Source organism: Cotesia typhae, unplaced genomic scaffold (assembly GCF_013202065.1).
Source record: "Cotesia typhae breed Kobodo isofemale line unplaced genomic scaffold, CoteBio_Ctyphae contig_22, whole genome shotgun sequence".
Taxonomy (NCBI): Eukaryota; Metazoa; Arthropoda; class Insecta; order Hymenoptera; family Braconidae; genus Cotesia; species Cotesia typhae.
In genome coordinates this window covers 8,013,081-8,035,899 of record NW_027423728.1, presented here as the reverse complement: position 1 = coordinate 8,035,899, position 22,819 = coordinate 8,013,081, and the positions used below count along the sequence as shown (strand labels likewise).

Sequence of the window (22,819 nt, the reverse complement as noted above, 5' to 3'; positions counted from 1 at the left end):
ATCAATCACAAAAATTAATCTTTTTAAGTACTGAATGCCAAGAGTGTAATTCAAATTCGAAGCTTTTATACGTCACTCTTATAAATTTTATATATTTATTTATTTATTTATATAATAATAATAATAATAATAATAATAATAATAAAATCTAGGCAAAGTTGCGCTATACGTTCATCTTTGTCAATTCACTTGCTTATCTTGACAAAGTCTACAAATTTTAAAATTTGTTTTTTTTTTTTTTTTTTTTTTTTTTTTTTTTTGGCGCAGGGACATTGCAGGGAATGAGTTAAATATCTAAGGCTGGTGTTTATACATGGGGCATATCTTACAGTTATTAAATTATTTCCCTAAGTGCCGAACTTCGGCTTGATAATGGACAAGTCCTTACTGATGTATCGTCGGCTCTTACAATGACGTGCCTCGTTGTTGCAGGAAACAACTATTCAAATAAAAAAATTTTTTTATTAATAAATTATATTAAAAATTTTTATAATAATTATTGGCCCAGTTTGTGTTAATTTTTTTTTTTTTTTATTATAATTTAACATAATTAAGAAATGACCTTGTATCTTGAGAACTGTTGACATTTTTAAAAATATAAGCTCACCTTGATATTACACTTATCAAGAGCTTTCATTTGAGTACCCACATCAATTTTTCATATATTTATATATTTTATATATATGTATATATGAAAAATATATAAAAATGCATGTGGGTACTCAAGTGAAAGCTATTGATGAGTGTAACATCGGGATGAGCTTATATTTTTAAAAATGTCAATATTTAAGAAAGTAAACAAAAAAAAAAAAAAAAAAAAAACTGGGCCCTTAAAATCCAAAAATCTTTAAAAAAAAAAAAAAAATAAACCAAAAAAATTCTTACTTTGTTAACGAGCGGCTTTGGAGAACGCCATTCGACGCGAGCCACTCGACACAGTTTCTACGTATTATTGTAGAGTTGATGATGGCTCTGGTGGTGCACCGGGTGATGGGCTTGATTGGAATGCGTGTGCTGTAACGAGTGTTGGTGGGGATATTGGTGCGGGTGCTGATGTGAATGCTGATGTGCTGGAGTATGCCTGGCACTATACCTGACACTTCCAGCAAGAGAGCTGCCCCCGCGTCCATGAGTGCCCACAATACTCTGCGAGTCCGAGAAGTCTTCCTCTTCAGCCCCAAGACTGCGAAACCTAACAAACCCGTCTTCAGCGACGAGCATAGTCGACCCAGAAGTGGGCGGCTGATCAGCCAGGGATCCCTGAACGGGTCCCTGAACAGGAGCGTGTCTCCTGGTCTCCGAGCTCCTGAGAGTCTGGGTTCCATTCCCATGACGATTGAGAGAGCTTCTTGCCTCGTGCGGAAAGTGGCCCATAGTGCCCGACTTTCTTATGGAGTGTCTCTCGAATGTGCCGGAGATATTTAGGTGCTCGGGGAGAGTATTCAGAGGGAAACTATCATCGTATACCTGTTTTCCGGTTCGCATCGTGTAGTTTTGAATCGCTTGATTGGTGCTGCAGATTGCTGGATAAAGCGCGTCGTCCATGTTCTCCGTGGAAGTCGAACTTCCGCAGGGAAAGAGCGCGAACCCAGAGTGAGCCGAGTGCTGCTGCAATTGCTTTTCTCTTAGCGGATACTGGGAGAGACTCGCAACCCAGGCGAGCAATCCGCAAATGGACAATTCAAGAAGCCGCACTGAAAACTCCCAGCCCCACCACAGCCAAGGAAACGGCGGCTCGCGTTCTCTTACGCCGAAAATCCCGTAAAGCTGGACAAATCCCATCAAAATAAATAAAAGCGCGGTTGCTATTGTCGTTGTTATCGCAGTACCCAGCACTACAATCGCTGGATCTCCAGAAACATGAGGCCCAACTGATTTATTATTCGTCAAATTAATCTGGGACTTTACCACCCGGTAGACGTACATGTAGCACAGCCCTAGAGTTACACAGACAACAATGTAAATACACTGACAAATCAGCGGGAAAATCTTCATTCCGCCTTCATAGCCGACTACGTGCGATGACACTTGAAGAGAAATGCACAAAACAATGTGGACTGTTGAAAAGAGCGCTAAAGCCATTGGTGATAAGAACTTGTTGTTCAGCGACGGCGCTTCTGAACACTTCGCTAGGTAAACTACCAGCGTTCCAAATCCTGTTGATAGAAGCGGCGCTGGTAGGTACATCAGCACTTGAGACAGCGGCTCGGAAAAGGATCTGTCGAGGTTGTAGGCGTCATAGAAGAGGTGGAAGCACCTGAGGGTGCAGACTGTTGTTAAGAGCAAGTGAACAGTCAAGAAGTAGGACTGGGTGAGAAGATTTGTAGCTTCGTTGAAGCGGAAAATCTTGTAGATTGAGTACAGGGCCATTAATGTAAACATTATCGCGGCTACGTAAACGTGGAGCGACCAGACTATCTTCCAAGTAGACTCCAGAGGATGTGTGTCCACTTGCGGGACGTTGTGGTCATTTTCTACGGGGACTTTTGAAGGAGCTGGAGGCTGCGGCTGAGGAAACGGAAGTCTTTCAACTCCTGAAATTTCTATTTGATCCGGCTTTGGATCTTGGTCAATGGTTTTGTCTTCCTGCTGCCTGGTGTTGGGTAAATTGAAGATAGTCGGATAACTTACGGCTCTAATTGATCCGGTGGTGGTTTTGATGGTCGTTGAAGAAGTTGTGGACCTTTGAGTGGTCGGGGCGGCGGGAAGATTTATCTCCGGGGACTTTGTCGACATTGATCTGAGCAAAATGTCCGGAATGTTTTCCTGCTTCCTTCCATTGCTCCCGGAAAGAATCCTGGAGATGCTGGAGGTGTGGAGAACCGGGAGATAATCATTGCTGGTATTTTTACGGTCGACTTCATGAGGAGGGTCTTGAATTTTCTGCTCTTTGCTCGGCGTGTTTAAGGCTTTGTTTCTTGTGGGTAGCTTCTCGGGCTGGACGGAACTTTGGACCAAGTCGGGTGGCCTTATGGGGATTCTCTCGTGCGCTGGAGTCAAACTCGGGGGAGGAATTGGCCTTCTTACGCCTGAATGAGACTCGGAGTTTGTTCCCCGAAGAGTTGGCTTATCCGCAAACGGGTTCAGGTACTCCGGAGGCAAAGGCGGGGTGAAAGGCGCTCGAGAGGGCGGCGCGTAAGATGGTAATTCGCGAAAGGCAGGAGCTACGGTTACTCGGGGCACTGGGTATCTAAACGACGACAATAAAGGATTCCCAGTGGTCGTCAGTGGAGATGAGGCCGTTGATAGTCTAGAGCTGTCTGATACTTGCCCGTCATAAGCCGGCAAACTTTGTTTTGTTGTTATCAAATTATTCGTACCTTTGTTGAATATCGCCGCGATATTCTTGTCCAGCGGGGATAGATCCAGGTTATATACATGACTGTTGAAGCCACCCTCGCTCGATCCGTAAGTAAGCTTTGTGCTTAGGAGAAACAATACCGACAATTGCGTAATCATTCTCCTTGACGGCTTCATTTTTTTTTTTTTTTTTTTTTTGTGTTTTACCCTCGAAAATCCCTCCTCATTACAATTTTATTTTTTATTTATTATTTATCTATAATTATTTAGAACGACTAACTTAAGGACACTTAACGGGAGAGATTATTATTATTAGTTTTTCAGCGTCAATCGATAAATTCACCTCGGAAATATTGCCAGTAAAAATGGCTTTACAACGCTAAGAAACTTACTTGCCAAAACAGCAACGCTTTGGCTTTAAACTTTATTCTTTAAACTTCTACGTCCGTATACTTGTTTCTTCTGCGGACTACACTTTACATCCTCTGCTTTTAGTTCCTCTTTTTTATCCAACAATGCACCAGCGCACAGTTTATTGCAAACAAAAAGTTAGCTTTTTGTTTTCATTTCCCCTTTTTATGCAACGATTGATCGCTAATAATTATAATAGTATTTAACAATCAAATATTGTTGTTTCAATGTTGATTTAAAAATAATTTTAAACTTGTGTTTGGAAAGTTTCTGAGAAATTTAGTGATCACTTGTATCTCTTTCAGCTTCTATGACTTCGTAAGTGTGCTTGAGTGGAATTTAAGATTTAATACAAACAAACTTAATATTCGTAAAGGTCTTTTCGAGCAAACTTCCTTATTAGTTCATTTGATACCATTTCTGGAGTTTATTTTGAGCAACTTGTTCTTCTGGTATCAATCAACAATCTTGTAAGTTTACGCTGGTTGATATTTTATCATCCAGAGCTTCTGATTCCTGAAACAAGTAAGATAAATAAATAAATTATTTTACTAAAATAACAGATTTTTCATTATTTTCTTGATAGGTATTAATAATTAAAAAAATAATTTTTATCTTAGGCTTTAAAACTTTTGATAAATTTTTTATTAATTATTATTATATACCAATCGAATTGTTTTTTCATCCTCTACAAGGTTTTAAGGCCAAACAGTTGATTAGTTTATTATTTTTTAAGAAATTTAGAATTTAAAAAAAATATCTAATAATAAATTTTGAAGCGTGTAAAAACCAATATCCCAATTAAATTGCTCCAGTATTCAGGAAGTTGTCAAAATTTTTGTTGTGCAAAAATTATTAAGATAATATATCATACCGGAAGTAGGTCAGATAGATACGATTGCGATAGCGGACTAGCGAAAAGATTTACTTTTGAATATACACATGGATTTGCTTAAATTTGCATTTAAATAAGTCTAAAAAAGTTATCCACCAGAGTGACAGAATGTTTAATGGGGATTAAACAGATTACTCGAGTAAACACCGGTATAGAGTGGCATTTGTGGTTCTTTTAGGATTAAAATAAAGATGTACAGACAGGTGGATGATAAACGGAGAGTAATACTCGGCAGCAAGTGATTTGATCGCTTTTTATCTAATTTAATTTTTTTTTTTTTTTACAGATTATTGATCTACTTACTCGATAAATACTTTTTAATTAAAGCTTCCAATTGTGAAATCCGTTCCATTGCTCGAGTAGATTAAATTCAATGTTTCAACAGCGATGAGCACACAACAGATTAAATTGAGGACTTTTAATAAAGCTGTTGTCAAATTCCCTTTAATGTAAATGATTACACTTTTTCGAGCACTGTTCTTGATATTAATCTTCGGAGTAAGACGCTGGTTCTGGTTCACAGGTTAACAACTGCTTCAATTATGGTACAAATGTTCTACATTGATCGATTTTGGACACATGTCTTTTAGATCTGAAACTAAAAAAAATAATCATTGGTTTATTTTTTTATAATTCACTTTTTTTCAAGCTTGAAACATTAAAAGCGCGGAAATAATGTGAAATTAAAAAAAAAAAATTAATTAAATGTACAACAGTTTTTATTTCAAGTAATATCGTCGTAGTTTTTTAATTATATTCATAAAAATGACTGCAAATAGAGTAATTTATCTAATTCTATTAAAAGAGCGTATTTAATCTTAAATCTGCACTTGGTAAATTTGCGTGACCTTTTTCTACAAGAGACATGTGTTAAAAAATTTTAATTATAAGGTACTTCATCAGTTACAAGCTTTTTATTAACGAAACTAGTTAAAAAAAAATTTTTTTTTAATTTAGAGTTTATTATAAATTTTTAAAATCTCAAAATAAGAATTTTTTTCTTATTTTTTTAACTTCGCTTTAATCACTTCGTCCGAGGCGATAAAAAATAAGGATTTTTATTTTTTAAAATTTTAAACGTTCAAAAGGAAAAAAAAATTATTTTATGTAATAAAAAATGAATTTGTTTAAAATTTTTTAGCTAAAGAAATAAATTTTTTCTCACAGAATAAAAATTATAAAATTTATTTAAACTCAATATTTTCTCACAGTGTGGCTTTAAAATTTTCTTCATTAGATAGAATTTAAAAAAAAAAAAAATTTGAAAAAGTTAGCATATTATTTTATTTTACAAATAAAATTATCATAAAGAAACAACTGATAAGTAAAATTGAATAGAGCTTATCTCTGCGGGATTCCTCAGCTAATAAAAAACAAATTCGATCAATTGATCAAGTCTTTCAGGAGTTACAGTGATTACATCCGTAGATCCGAACGAGGCCAGTTGACGCCCACGAAAATAATTTTATCCAATCGGACAATAATATTTTTCTACCGTATAAGTGCAGTGTAAAAAAAAATAAGTGGAGGTAATTTAAGTTGAGTGTATTGTATGACTTTGATTAAACGATAATAGAGGCCACCCTCACACAGAAAAAAGTCTGTGCAAAAAATGAAATGATTAATTTTCTTAAACAAAATCCGATATTTATTTTCTCGACTGACTAATAAAATTTGAAATATGTTGATCAGTGGATGACCTTACACAATCATAAATAAGGTTCTTAATATAACTCTCGGAAAGAATCCTTTTATATATTTGATTTTATAACATCGAATTAATAACCTTACGTCAATGTCATGTGAAACACATAGAATGATTAATTTGAAATTTTCGAGTGAAGGCTATAGATAGCTATGAATGTATTTTTTTTTTTTTTTTTTTAAATATAGGTTATCAATTTATCAATTAGTGTCAAGTAGAATTGTACAATCCTATGAATTAGAATATTAGTTGGACATCCTTTTAGCTGATTTATCGATTTTCATGAGATACCGCCCGTGGTGTGTGCGGATTAACGATTCTCACTGGGGCTTCTGATGGAAAACGGAAGAGAGATTGGCGCTTAGCAATAAATAGAAATTTCCCTCGTGGCGGATCATTCAGACGTGGAATGAGATACTGTGTTACTTTTTTTTCTACGTACGTGTATATACTTTTTTTTTTTTTTATTTATTTGTAAATACTAACCGTAATCATGTTCCAATTATCGCTGAGATAATTGAAAGTGCGATAATGCGATTCTAGAAAAAATTGATTGAAAATTATATTTATTAAATTAAAAAAGTATTTTTAAGTAAATAATTTTTTTTCTTGATTAAAAAATTTTAATCTTCTTTTTTGACTAAAACAATTTATTTTCTTACTTTTTAAATTTTTGATTAAAGATTTTTTATCTTCAGCCGATAAATTTGTTTTTTTTTTCCCAAGCTAAAAAACAAATTTTTCTTTAATAAAATTTTTTTTTGTACTCTTACACTGCAAAGTAATTTTTATTTGCCAAATAAGAACTGAAAAAAAATTATTCTAAAAAAAAAAGTTTACTTTTTTACTTTTTAAATTTTTAATTCAAGATTTTTCATCTTCAGCCGATAAATTAATTTTTTTTACAAGGCAAAAAAAATTTTTTCTTAAATAAAAAAATTATTTCTTCATTCTAATGTTCAATTATATTTATAAACGATCAATTGAAATGAAATTCAATCCCTTGTTGGACGATAACTCTTCCTCCAATTAATTTACCCGATATTTGATGATAAGAAAGGACTGAAGATCTTTTTAATAAAATCACGTACTCGGTATTTATATTATACAGAAGGTACGTGATTTCATCCGCTGAGAAAAGCCTTTTATTGGTTCAAGACCCAAAAGCGGGTTCACCTTCAGGTTGAACCTGATTTCCATGAATCTTTACGTATTGAAACCCTCGTAGGACCGAAAACCGCAACCATTTAAATATATATTTGTTAGAAAAATGTATCATAAGTTATTTCTTCGTCCGTAAAAACTCAATATTTATCTGAAATGTTTATTTTCTCACTTTTTTCCGATTTTCCGATTTTCCAATTTTCCGATAGACAAAAAATATTATTTGTTCCTAACTCATACATTTAAACTGTCGATAAGACAAAACTCGATGTACTTTACATAAATATTTGCAATGCTATTTTTTGTCATTGTATTTTATGTTCAAGCCACACCCGAAATTTAGGGATCGTCCTATTGGTTTTGCCAATTTATTTTATCTTTATATGAATATTGATTTGTTTTTACGCTTGTTTCGCTTTTCAGGAAAGTAAAAAAGAATTTAATGAATGCAATAAAAATTTTTTTTTTTTGCACAATTTTTTTCAGCCGCTATTTATTGAATCCATGCCATGAATAGGGATCGCTTATGCAATATTGATAGGAATTAAAAGTTCGGATTGATTATTTTTATTTCTAAAGGTTTAATTGTACATAAAGCTATTAACCTAACGATAAAAAAATGAAAATTATCAATAGAAAAATTATAAAAAGAAGCATACACGATTACAGTGAAGTATACGATTACTTCTTAGATGACTTGAAATGGGATGGGAGTTTGTGAGTAATAACGACCTTACCGTTATTCTTCTTAAATTATTACACGACGTTAATGGTAGTTACTTGAGTGGTTATACGTGCAGTAGATTCTTTTAAAAAAACTTAAATAAATAATAATAAAAAATATTAAACAGCTGTTATTAGTTACATAAATAAACAACTGAAGAAATTCAAGAGAAATAATTCTTGTGGTCAGATTATTTTCTTTATCATTTAAACTTGCCAATTAATTTACTTATTAACAGACAAATTTTATTTTAAAACTTTAAACTTTTTTTCTAACCGCAGTTTGTGTTGATAAACGAGTTTTTATAAAAGTATTCTGGGTTCAAACTATCTGGAAAGTTTTTTTAAAAAACCGAAAGGCACAAAAAAATAAAGCTTTTAAACTGACTAAATTGCCTCAGTGTACTCTTGGTGTAGTTTATTGATTGAAAGTCATCAGTACAATTCAAAAACGAGTTGTAGGAGCGCTTGCTTCGATTGCTTTAGTCTACGGGATTTAACTTACTCATTGATGGAGACATTACGTTGAAATTGTTTCTGGAATCAATTTACCGTATTTTTTAGTGATCTGAGATTTCTTCCGAAATTTTAGTCCTGATAATTTAATTCATTGGTCATTTTGCGGTTAAATATTCTCAAGTTTTATTAATAATTACATTTTAATTAAAATAACTAATTAAAAAATCATTGATGTGTTTTATTTATTAAACTTTAAAGCTTTTTTATAATTTTTTTACTAAAAAAAATTTTAATTTTAAATGAAAATTAAATTAGCCGACTTTTGAGAATTTTTATAATTTATTAAATTAATTAAAAAAAAATAAATACTTGCGCCTATAATTTAAGCGATAACTCAATAGAATCTCCTTAGTACAAACTAAGGGCTCTTGATAAAAAAAGTTTTGACCGTAAAAGAAAGAAAAAGTGAGATTAACTAAAGAAACTTGGTTTATGTATTAATCGAAAGATGACGTTAATAAAGAAAATACAATTAAGAAGTATGAAAATAAAAATGGACTTTGTGTGTGTGTTAGATAACTTTTAGCTTAATATGCCAAGTATCAACCCTCTTTTCATCGTAGATGTTGCCTGAGGCGAGTCAACTTCCCGTTTCTCATTCCAATCAAGCGCAGCTGGCGTAGGCTCAAAGTCCCTTAAGGCTCTAAGCACGTCGACATACGACATACGGAAAGAAACGCTCGATTGAACGTTGGAATAGTATGTACATAGTATGTGCTGCTGCTGTTTCTCTTATATAACTAACACCCCATATAGGTTCGAACTAATCCCCTTGGTAAGACGATCCTTCGGCTGGCTATCTTTGCCGGCTTCTTGTATTTTTATTCTTTCTCTCTAACTACTCTACTTTTTTGCTTTCATACTGCCCAAGAATCCTTCAAAACACCCTAAGAGTTCCGGGGCTTATTGCAACCTGGTTATGTTTCATTTTTTTCATTGACCTCCGGTTGAAAAATTCATGTGACACTCTTACGATCGATCTTGTGGCTTCGATTGGTCTGTTAGTGAGTTAGTCAACTACGTGACGCACGTTGAAAGGATTGAGTTTATACTTTTCTCATTGAATTTAACTTTGGTCTTTACTGAGACTTTTAGAGTTACTTTTTGCAATATCTTCCATGACAACTTCAAGAGTTTAATCAAGATCGTTTGATTTTATGTCTTTTTAGTTAATCATTTATAGTTTTTATTTTAAAATTTTTAAAATTCATTTTTTTGTAATTAAAAAACACCCAAAACATGAATTTATGATCAAATTATTTAAAAAATTTGAATTTTAAAATTAAAAAAAATTTTTTGAAGTAGACTGACATTGATTTTGCAAATAAAAATTCTAAATTTAATTAAAAAATGATTTTTAAAAAAAATTTTCAAAGTTATCTCATCCCGATATTACACTCATCAAGACCTTTCATTTGAGTACCCACATCAATTTTTCATATATTTTATATATTTATATATATATGTATATATGAAAAATATATAAAAATGCATGTGGGTACTCAAATGAAAGCTCTCGATGAGTGTAACATCGAGACGAGCTTATATCTTTGAAAAAGTCAATAGTTTTAATTAATGTAATGTCTAATTTAATTAATAAAAATAAATTAAAAAATTAAAAATTAAAAAAAAAAAATAAATAATCAAGTTGTAAAAGAAAAATTACATGATAGTTTTTGGTTTAATTACTTATAAGATCAAGTTTCTTGTATTGTATGATTTGGATATAAACAAAACTTTGAAATTTATAATATTTCATTACAAAATCATGTTTCATTAGAACAAAGTTTTAAACTAGAAACCTCCCGCGGCAAATATCTTTATTAATACTAAAAATTATTTGCAAAGTATCTAAAAACTTTATTACACTACAAAAAATTTTTTAATTTTTTTTTTATAGTTGTTTAATTTAAAATAGAATTAATAAATAAAGTAAAAGTTTATTGAATATTGGTTCTTGCATAATTGTAAAAGATTTATTGAAAAGAATTATTAATAAAGGTGTGAGACAAAAGTTCACCCAATTCAGTTTAAACACTGGTGATGTTAAATATTTAATGATATTTTGTAGACACACTTATCATAGTTAATTGCGATGACACATCCATACGTCATCGCCTACGCTTTTGAATTTGTGAGGTCCCTATATATATATATATATATATATATATATATATATATATATATATATATATATATATATATATACGCGTACGAGAATACAAACGCCTACATCATCCACCATACACACTGATACTGCTCTCAGCCTATCTTATACCTTGATCAAACCAATGTGATTAGCTAGATACAGGCTTCTTAGTCTGTACAGAGAACTACTGCATTATAATTATTATTATCCCCTCAAATTTTGAAAACAGCGTAAAAATAAAATTACAATTATTTAATTTCAACAATTTTCTTGGCGAATAATGAACAGTTAAAAGATAAAAAAGTTTAGATTAATTAAAAGTTTTCTTTATACATTATGGGTCACTGATGAAAAAGTTTGCTCTGTAGTACTTAAATAGTTTGTAAAATAATAACAGTTTGATTGTCCGTTATAATGCAATAAACTTTGATAAGATACTGTCTAAAGGGAATTATTCACTTAAAAGTTAATCGTTTATTTAATTGAATTACTTTCCGAGAGCGATATTCATATCTTGTTACATGTTGACACCAATGATAGTCAAATAAATTATATTGTCGTTTCTTGCTTTTAAATATATACTGGACTTGCAGCTCTGATTCTTATCGCCATATCTCGGCGACAAGTTTAAAAGGATTATTTTAATTTTTATCCGTTTTAAAATTTCGATAAATATTTTTAAAAAAGTCAATTTTAAGAAAATAATTTTTTACAATTATTGTACTGATAAAAAAAAATATTAAAGTAAAAGAAAAAAAATTTTTTTACAGGTTATGGGCCCTGGAATTTTAATCAAACTATTTTTTTTCTTTTAAATAATTTTTTTGATTGAAAAAAAATTTTTTCCTTTGAATTGTATATAATAAAAAATAATGAAAAAAATTTTTTTATTTATTTATTTGCTACTCAATCAAAGTGAAGCTATTTGAATGAAAAAATTTCTAATATTTTGTACAAATATTTTTGCAATTTTGTTGGAGTAAAATTTACCGAGTCAAAATAAAAAAAAAAAATAAAGTTATCTTTGAAATTGTCCCTATTTTTGAATCGAAATAATTCCTATATTGACTCAGTAAATATCGAATGCCGAAAGTTATACCATAGGAATTGTATTGATGCGAAAATACTTTTTTTAGTGTAAAATTTTCCAATGGTATATTGTATTGGTTTTTTAAGTACACTACAAAGATTTAGTGTCGAAAGAATGACGACTAAAAAATTCAGAGGAAGGGAGAAAAAAAAAAAAAAAAAAAAGTAAAGTTAAAATGTGTTCGATTTGAATTGGAAAGAAGTGAGGAATTGAAAAAGCTACTAACAGACGATGTAGAGAGCTCGTGAAGTTTTGTTCACCATACGGGAGATATTGCATTCAATCCGGAATTTTTATTCCGTGTCCAACTTTATTTGTAACCCAGGCGAGATTCATCGCTGTCGGGTTAGAGATAAATCAAAGCACGAGTTGTACAAACAGTCTCTATATATACAGTACTTTGAGGATGTTTTATAAAATCTACGGACAACGTTTGACCGCACAAGATACCAAGAGAAGTAAAGAGAAGTAATTAAAGGTCACAGAAAATTACTTTCTGTTTAAATAATCTCATAAAGAATAACTTTTTACAGTTCTTTTCTCTGAAAAAATTTACGCTTCACTGTTTTTGATAATAAAAAAAAAAAAAAAAAAAAAAAAAAAGCTTGAATTATGAATCCTGAGGCGGTAATTTAAAAATTTAGTAGATGTCTGTCTGGCTTAAAATGAAGCTATGTCATTTGTCTGTTGGAGTATTTACCTAAATACAGAAATCATTTAGTGAATAGTTTCGCAAATCAATAGTTGCAAAAGAATTTGTATCTGGCATTTAATTAAATTGGTGAGCATTCGTAATCGGAAACATTAAACCCGAAATTAAATAAACTTTCGATGAATGCCTATAAAGGATTTGTTGTTTAGAACAACTTTTATTTCTGAATCTCTTTTTCTCTTTCGCGCTTTATTCTGCGATTGATGATCACTACCAGCAACTTGTTCCAATCGTCCTGAACACAAACTTGGGTTATTTGTTAAAACCAAATCGAGTAGATGGATGTGATTGAAAAAAGTTTTACTACGCAGACCTTAAATTACAAATACTCCAATGAATTTATAAATATCCTTCACTTCACTGTATTTTTGTTCTGAATATTTTTAAACTTTTGGTCTTTATAAATTCATTACACAGAATAGCAAAACACGCAACAGAAACAAACATAAAATAGCAAATTACAATTTTAAAAAAGTTGACTAAACTTTTTTAAGTGCGTCATGAAAACTCATCTATCAAATAAAATAAAAACAAAATTTTAAGTGATATATTTTTCTTTTAAAAGTAGAAAATTTTTGAATAGCGGCGGATTAATTATTCTGTACCATGCCTCAGGAATTAGGACAAAATTCTAATTCTGTTATTGACAAATTCATAGATCAAAGGCGCTTATGTCTGCTTAACATAGGCTTTGACTTTGCTTCTTAGTTAATAATTCTGATGTTTGTATTTCAATGAGTTTTTTAGTAAATCATAATTAATTAATCATGAAAACTAAATAAAATATCAATAAGTTTAGTTAAAAATATTTTGTGTTTAATTTAAAAGTATAAAATATTGAACACAAAATTTTTTACTGTGCATACACTGAAAAAAAAATTAATTTGAATAAAGAGAAAAATTTTTGAACCAAAAAAATAATTTTGAAGAGTTTAATTGTCTTGAATCAAGATAAAATTTAGTAGCGTGTTATTCCTAATTGACATGTTCCATAATTCGAGAATTCCCACGATTAAATTCGTGCACATTTATTGAAGACATTGAACTGCATTGTTCTGTGGTCTATAGAACTTGAATAGAAGGAGCAAGAGCAATGATAATTTCCAGAACACGGAATTGATAGAGCAAAAAATAGCGCCATTAAAATAATATTCAAGTGGGAGGAGCCTCCTGCAGTTCATTATCAAACATTAGATAAAAGTTCTGCGAGGAGAAAATTTTGGCGACAATCTTGTAGTATCATAAAAATAATTTTCTCTCGGTAGTTTTACCCTACAACAGGGCAATTAAGAGCCGTTGTAATGCAGCTGAGGTTATACTGTATGAGCATTAACGTGCCGAGCTGAAGGCATTCAATTACAGTGCCGTATTCAATTAAAGAACCTCTCATGAGAGAACAAAACAAACGAACCGACGTACCCCGTTCGCACTTTAAATTTTGCCTTGTCAAACCACTCATTGCATATTTGCCCTGACAATTGCCTCATTTATGCACCACTGATCTGAAATATATACAGAGAGAGAGAGAGAGAGAGAGAGAGCAAGCATCATTAACACATCCTCTGGCTCCGGAGTTTTTTTGCTATCTAAAATTCTCCAATCGGGACCTTTTATTTCCAATAAACTTTCCCTGAATAGAAGCAAAATAAAAATAAAAATAAAAATAAAAATAAAATTTCACCCGGCTTAATATTAAATCCACGATAGACATTTGCCGGAGCACCGGCTCTAAAATATTCACTGAAATTTCCAGCGTTACATTTGAATGTCACTATAATGTCAAGCGCTAGAAAAAAAAAAACAATCAGAATTCAGATGAATATTATAAAGCCGAATGACACTACACCTTGTTCTATCCAATATTACTGACGTGGTGTTTTAATTACTGAAATCTATCCTCGAATTTCACTCGACTTGTACATTGGATACACATCCTGAATGCAAAGTGTCATGAGTAAGCTTTGCTACTGTACAGTTAACAAAGTTGATAGTTCTACGATCTATATTGCTTGCTCAATGAATTTTTACTAACGGGCGTACTAGAATTTCATTATTCTATGAATATTTTTGAATACATTGATTAACAGTATATTTTTTCAAAAGAGTTACATTTTTAACAACACTAACAAACCACTACTTTTTATTCATTTGACTCGTTTGTTTTCGGAACAAAAAAAAAAAAAAAATATTGGAGAAAAACTGACAAATACAATTATTTTTTTGTTTTGATCAATTTTAATTTTTGTTGAAAATTTTTTAATCTTGTTTATATTAATTTAATTATTTATTAAATTTATTAAATAATGTCTCTTGTTAAATTGCACTGTACTTTCTTAAATATTAAAAATTTTAAAGAAATAAGCTCATCCCGATGTTAAACTCATCAAGAGCATTCATTTGAGTACCTACATGCATTTTTATATATTTTTCATATATACATATATATATTTAATATATGATAAATATATGAAAAATTGATGTGGGTACTTGAATGAAAGCTCTTGATGAGTGTAAAATCGAGATGAGCTTATTTGTATATTTGAATTACTGTTCAATAAAATTAACAGTTATATATTTTAATAAATCTAACTATTAAAATAAATAAATAAAATTGAATAAAAGTTAATTTTGATGCCTTTAACCATAACATGCTAAGTTACTTATTGAATTTTACCTAAATCAAAATTGAAGTAACCATGCAAAGTTCAAAGTTATAAATTCAATAAAGCAAGTTAAGTTTCCCAAAGTTTCTTAAGTTATAAACCATTAAAATAACTATAATTAATTAAAAAAAAAATTAACATCAGAAGATGATGTTGTACTTCGAAAGATATAATTTTAGCAGACATTGTTGAAAGAGCACAGATCACACCGTAACGTTTCACATTTGTAAATTTAACGCTATACTCCATCATTTAAAATTTTTATTCTGCAATGAATCGTGTAAGGATAACAACAACTCGCCATTCTCACGCAATCTATACGATCTATAGCTACCTATACCATACATAATTGAATAAGATTATTTTACTCCAAAGCACCATTCAATTTTCATTTTCATTTTAATTAAAAAACAGTACTCGCTTTAATTTTTCTTCTTCCATCAGTTAGCTTCTATAAAATCACTCATTATTTTCAAATTTAATTATCACCTCTTCTTTAATAATAACAAATCGATTGATGCCAATCAAATCAGGCTAATGGAGCGCTGACGTAACATTTCAATCCAACCAATGTCAATGTAATTATTATTATAATATTCCAGGGAGTTATTATTCCTTTTATTTTAGAATTATATCAGACTGTAAGATCTGCCACCATCTGTGTGTTGTTATCTAGCATGTAGATAAACCCAACATTGTTTCGAGCGAGAGCAGTAACAAGCAGCATTGCAGTCAATAGTATATGCGCAAGTTACACTACACTGATGAGACCGAGTGTACACTGGGTTGAAATAGCGTAATAGAAATTAACCGGAATAGTTGCTAACATCGATTCAAATATTGACAGGTGTAATGCTATGTGATGTATACTATATTTGGGTATAAATATACCCATTATTGCAACTATTGCAACAATTATGGGCAATTTGTCTCACTTTTTTTTAAATGTAACTCCATCCATAACGCTTGAATTGATTCACGATGCTATACGAGCTTAATTAGCTGAAACTAATTTATTACTATTCATGCTTGTTATGTATTGATCATTTGGTAACGCATTTGAGATGTCAAATTAGCGACATAACTGAGAGCGTTAATGTCTCAAATTAAGATATAATGCCGAAATTAAGACAGTCTATAGATAATATCTTAAATTTTAATCAGTTCTAAACAAAGGAAATGGTATAGGCGTCTCAGTCATTAGTCTTATTAGTTTAGCAAAAGTTAATATGATTACAATGCAAATAGTAATTTTTTTGATCATTTTTTAGAGTAAAAAGTATTGAAATAATTATTTAATTTAGTTTTCTCTTCAATGAAAGAAAAAAAAATTTTTTTGATTGAGAACTGATTTTAAATTTGAATTGGAATTGAAAATTTATTAGTCGGGAATCGAACCCGGACCTTCCTGACTACATGTCAGGAACTCTACCACGTAAGCTATCCAAATTTGTCCATCATAAATTTATTTATCTTTAAAAAAGGATTTTATAGCACTCCTCGCATCATTAAGCATAATTTTATTAATTTAAAAAAATTTTACGCCTTGCAAAAATGAAAAATTATGTAGAAAAACATAAACCTGAGAATAAATATTTGACTTCTTTATTTGAACCATACTGATACGATAAAGATCACATTACTTATCATTGCGATACATAAATTTGTTTCTTATCACAATGGATGAAATGTAATTTCTTAAACTGTCTCCAGAAATATCTCCAGCGGAAAACTTAGATGAATTCTGTGAAGGTGTTGTTTTTATTTACTACAATGTATACAATAATAGTAAATTTAGATATGAAAGTTGAAGTAAAAAAAAAAAAGAAAACTATTTTTTGAATCTGAAGAACTACCAATTGAATAACATTGAGAGATTATTTAAATTTTTTGAACAATCTAAAATTTAGTAATGACGGATTTTGTTTTTGTTATCCAGAACATTTTAAAATGATATGTATTATAAATATATAAATCTAATAAGGATGAAGATATAGCTAACAATATAAGAAATATCGCTCGTCATACGCTTTTTTATTTCTTATACAATTCGACGAATGGATTCCTAATGAACGATGAGGTTGAACAATTCCCATCCTTTTACCTCCAGGTAAAGAATTTATTTTCCCTTAGTCATGATGCTTTGGTTACGTCTAACTATAAGAATCATGCATCAATTTATTTCGATATTTATTTATTTATTTATTTATTTTTTTTTTTTTTTTTTTTTTTTTTAAAAACTAACACAGCGCTACCAAAAGAATTAATTATTTGATTTAAAAATTTAATAAAAACAAATAATTTTTATTTTTAATTTTCTACCATTTATTATTTTCTTTTCTGAGCATAAAATTATGTTGATTGTCGAATTGCATTGCTATTGAGAAAGACCAAGATTTCATAAAACGACAAAATGTATAATTTAGTGTCTTATTAATTCAAAATAATTTATGAATTATTGTTCTTTAGATCATTAGAGTTTCTCAAGTCACAGAGTAGAAGGTTGAAACATTAAAACATTTCACTTAACGTCATGTCATGACTCATCGCCGAGTGATTCGTACAGGTTTATAGAAGATAAAGGAATAAAACGTGTGGGTATGTTGGGCATATTTTTATATGCTAAAGCCATCACAATCACAAAGAACTTCTAATTAAATTCATGCTCAAGTCTTGCCTTTTAAATTTATCCCTCGTCATCTCAACGGAAAAATATTCTTTATGTTTACGTCTCTGTTTCGTTCGACCGATAGTACTCTATATCACATCAAATATATTTTTATGTATCATCAAACTTAAATACTTCAAAAGTATCAATAAAAAATCACGAAAAAAATTTTTTAAAAGGTGCCGATAGTTTTATTGAAGTGCAAATCAAATGACAAAGATACGAGCTTTTTTTTCTCTTGAGACAAAGTGGCTTTTATCATTTCTCGAAATCAAAGGATTCAGATCGGCACGCAATACCTTTATAATAATTCGTAAAAAGCAGCCTTGTATATTATTTATTTTTGGCGCTATACATTTAAAAAAGGGTTGCTATGAAATTTTTTTTTTGGTTGTAACTATACATTAAAGATTGATGAGCGCCGAAATAATTCCAAGTTACTCATGCGAGTTTTAAATAACCAGACGAATGTAATTAGAAAAAAATGGGGAAGATCAAGATAGATCACCGAAGCAAGACGACTCCCCTTGCGAATAATCGAAAAATTTCTAAATCCACAGACATCAAGAATAAATTATATTTTATTATATAAATGGATTACCTCGTAATTTTAGTCTGAAATAAAATTATTTCATTTTTATAATGTGGAAAAAATTTTTTGCACTTATGGATGCTCAAATTATCATTAGCTAACATTGAGAATGACAATAGACCCGACTGAAAGCGTCTAAGTACAAGATGGAAAATTATAGTTTTGCAAAGGACATTTAGTTAAACGACACTATATAATTAGAGCAAAGAACTTTCTTTCGAAACCTGCTCGTTAAGCCACTGAAATTCAACAAAAGTTTATAAATTGATATTTTATCTCGTGCGTTAATGAATTTATTTGATAGTGGGAATTTTTTCAACTAGTTGAATTTTTTAATTGATTTAATTTTTATTAATAAATTATAAAAAAATTCAAAGTTGAAAATTTTGTACAGAAAAAATTGCTACTATAAAAAGTAGAATTAATTGGCTTAAAAATGCAAAAGTGGTAAATTAATCATGCGCTTTTATAACAACGTGCAAATTTATGTTCCCAATTAACTGCATCGCATATTACGTCAACAATTCACCGAGATTATTAATAGATTTTGTATCTTTCTCTCTTACACATTGATTATTACACCACGAATTGCATTAATTTAATAATAGGCAGATTTGAGCTTAAGAATTCGCTAATCCCTAAAAATTAACTGGCTCCGGTCGTCAACACTTGGGCGACAGCTAAATAACTATCCGTGACTGATTTCAGTCACAATATTCATGGTTCATCGATCATTTTGACATGAATGGCATTAACCACGAGGGATTAGACACACCGAAAAGAGTAGAGTAGATGAGAATGAGTTTCTCTTTAGATTCATCTGGGTATGTTCATACATATATTTTTATCATTTCTTGTCACGATTATTAATGAGGAAAATATTCTCGAAAAATAATCCCTCGGCCTCGTTATGAAAGTATAATAATAAAATATATATTTCAGGTAATAAATTATTTTAAAAATAAGATTAAAATAATTAAACTTTTTAACTCTTGCTTTGTTGTCTATTATCATCAACTAACAACTTAGAGTTATTTAGCGACGTCGTTTTAGGCAAAATTTTAAGAAATTTCTCAACTACGCAATCAGCGTTAATGAAATTTCACACCACTAAAGGAAGACTGAGAGAAAAGGTAGAGTCTTTAATAATAATCAACAAAATTCCAAATCTAATGTAAGTTACTTTCTTCTTGTTCTTCTTCTATTCTTAGAATCCTCTCAGAGTCTCTCAAAATTTTGTTTGTTCGTTATCTCAGCGTGCTTTTTCGAGACATCATTAGCTGAACGAGTTAATCTTCTTACAAACAGAAGCACACACTTTGACAGCGTTTATTAGTTGTATAAAACTGTGACAATAAATGAAATTTCTTTTTTTTAAGACAATTTTTACTAATAAATGGTATTGATAAGTTAAGGTACTAATTACTGGTGGAGAAATAAGTATAGAGGAAGTAAAAAAATAAGACGAAAGATACCTATGTAGGAGAAGAACAGAACAAAGAACATGAAGAACAGAAAAGAGGTAGTTGTAGTGCAGAAAATTATAGTAGAAAGTTTCCGCACCTGCACTCACGCGTTACTATAGAATTCAGATTTTGTTCGGGTCAGAAGGTTTCGTAAGGTAATATTAATCTTTTTGAGTTTAACTTCAAACTATTTGATGGAACATTAAGTAGATTTGCGGTGCAAAACGGTAATCGTTTTTAAAGTACATATTATTTAATATAATAATAAAAAAAAATTTTTTTCTAGGGTTGCTTTATATCAAAATAAAAAAATTAATTGTCGATAATTTTTTTAAAATTTTATCCGCTAATTAATATATCACATTTATCAAAAAATTGGGAGTTTTATTCAAATACTTAATTCCCAAAAATTAAATCTCTAGTAGCGAGAAAATTTAGCGAGCATGCGCCACCTGTTGGTGATTTTTTGAAACTAATTAAAAAATTATATTTGGACATTTATGAACAAATATAGCTAATTTATATACATCAGGCTGTACATGGACTACCATTTACTCCATATTTATATTTATGCACCAAATAAGAAATTACCAAAACGTAGAGTATCACAATTGAAAATAGTTTATACGCTTTCTAATTCTCTGCACGTAGAATAACATATATATATATATATATATATATATATATATATATATATATATATATATATATATATATAAATGAATAGAAAATCTAGTTTGATATCATAATAAAATTACCTCGGTGGTCAGTGCATTGCGCATATTAAAGTGTATATCGCATGGAGTATTAGGTTAGCGAGACAATTCATTTTTAGCTGAAATTAAATTCGTTATGAAAGTCCATTATTAACTCTCACATATCAATTCACTGATTATTTTATACTGTACAAAGCTTAAAGTATTTATTCATTCATAATAAGTGATTATTGCTTGCTAACTTATTTGCTGAAACTTTCCGATTGTATAGAAACAATGCTTCGTTTGTTTTCTCAATTTAATTTTTCAAGACCACATCACGAGCCGGCTTAATGCACTAGCGTGTTTCAATTACCGAATCGATTACGAGGTCCAATTATAGGATCTCTATAAATATTTGTTTAATAAATAAAGCTTTTTTTTTTTTTTTTTTTTTTTTTTTTTTTAAATTTTATTATAATTAAATTTTTATTGCAATTAGCAACACTAAATTTAAGTATACCCGACCTAAAATATTTTGGTTGGTTTTCTTCCCATTAAATTAATTTTAAAGTAAATAATTCATTTATATTTCATAATGGCAACGCAACGTAAAATCTAGCACGGATAAATTCAAGCTTGTAAAAAATATATCTTCATAATTGTATTCAGATGTTGTTATATTTAAACAGGAATGTAAAATAAAATTTTTTGATACTAAATTCATGGATGTTATTGAATTTTTTAAAAGCTCCGGAAAAAAATAAAATTTATTTTTAGTAAAATTGTGGGCTGGAATGATTTTTTTATTTACAAAAAACTTAATAGCAATAAAGGTTCGAAACAGATGTTTGTTTATTTGTAGCGCTTCACAAGACCGCAATCTCTGCTTTTGAAAGCAGATTTTTTTTGCGCAATAATTAGAATAAATATAAGCTGTTAAAACACGGCTGAAATGAAAGAGTAAAATATATCGATGCTTTCAGATTTAATTTTGAATTTTATTCAATTTTTTTTTTGTTTGTAATTCACTAGAATTTATTTTAAAATGTAATTGATAAACGATTTGAGGAAAAACTTTTTAATTTTCGGACTTAAAATAAATGCAAAATTAAAAATACTAAATTATATCACAAAAAATTTTTACGTGAATAATCGATTGCAAGTTTCAATAATTGTGTAAGACATTACACAAAAAAAAAAAAAAAAAAAAAAAAAAAAAAAAAAAAAAAAAAGCGCGTCTAATTGATAGCTATTAATGGAGTTTAAAGAGACATGTATTGCGTTAATGTAAATAATTTTCAATTTCGAAAAGAATTTTTTGAAATAATCTGTCAATTAAAAATTTAATTGACACTATCGGTTTACATATGCACATTGTTTGATATTTATTTTAAAAAACCGTTTGTCTGTGATTTTCTGTCAGTGGATAAAATTATGAAGCACTACACTGATGGAAAATTTATGTTGACTCAAGAGATATTTTCTTGATCTAAGAATTTATTTTGGAAGACAAATGATTATTTTGCTTTAAGAATTTCTTGTCTTGATTTAGATTTTCTTGACTTAAGAGCTAAATTATCTTCAATCGATACATTTAGTTTTTCAACCAAAATAACATTATTGTTTAAAAAACTTAAAATACTTCATCAAAGTATATTTCAAAAACTCAACAGTCTTTAATTGTTATACCGAAAAAAAATTATTTCTTGGAAATAAGTAAATTAATGACTCAAAAAAAATTCTTAACACAAGTCGGTAACATCTTGAATCAATGTTATCGCCTATCTTGAACCAAGAGACAAAAATTCTTGAAAGAAATATATCTATATCTAGTTTCAAGAGTTCAAATTTTGAAGAAAAAAAATTTCTTGAATCAAGATTGTTTTTCTATCAGTGTAGTAGAGTTTACTTTAATTCAATAACTCTATTAGCCGAGACAGTGTAATTTAATTTCATTTGCTGAATAAATTTGCACCAATTGAGTGTGTTAAAACACATCGGTACTGTTCTGTATTGTGTGCATACATTTATGTAATTGAATCGCAATGAAAAAGAAGAGAGGAA

The 22,819-nt window shown here is 29.8% G+C and overlaps 1 protein-coding gene across 5 annotated transcripts in view; it reads right to left on the bottom strand.

Annotated features, from left to right (window-relative positions):
• Positions 1-223: 223 nt before the first annotated feature.
• Positions 224-22,819, bottom strand: part of LOC141524273 (uncharacterized) — a 94,423-nt gene continuing 71,827 nt past the window's right edge. For all 5 annotated transcript variants that reach the window (XM_074238042.1, XM_074238043.1, XM_074238045.1 and 2 more), the window contains 3 exons: positions 4,910-5,204; positions 886-4,227; positions 224-439 (listed from right to left, as the gene is read on the bottom strand). In XM_074238042.1, the coding sequence (XP_074094143.1) occupies positions 943-3,477 (2,535 nt within the window). In that variant the 5' untranslated portion in view covers positions 3,478-4,227; positions 4,910-5,204 and the 3' untranslated portion in view covers positions 224-439; positions 886-942. The remainder of the gene's footprint in view (positions 440-885; positions 4,228-4,909; positions 5,205-22,819) is intronic.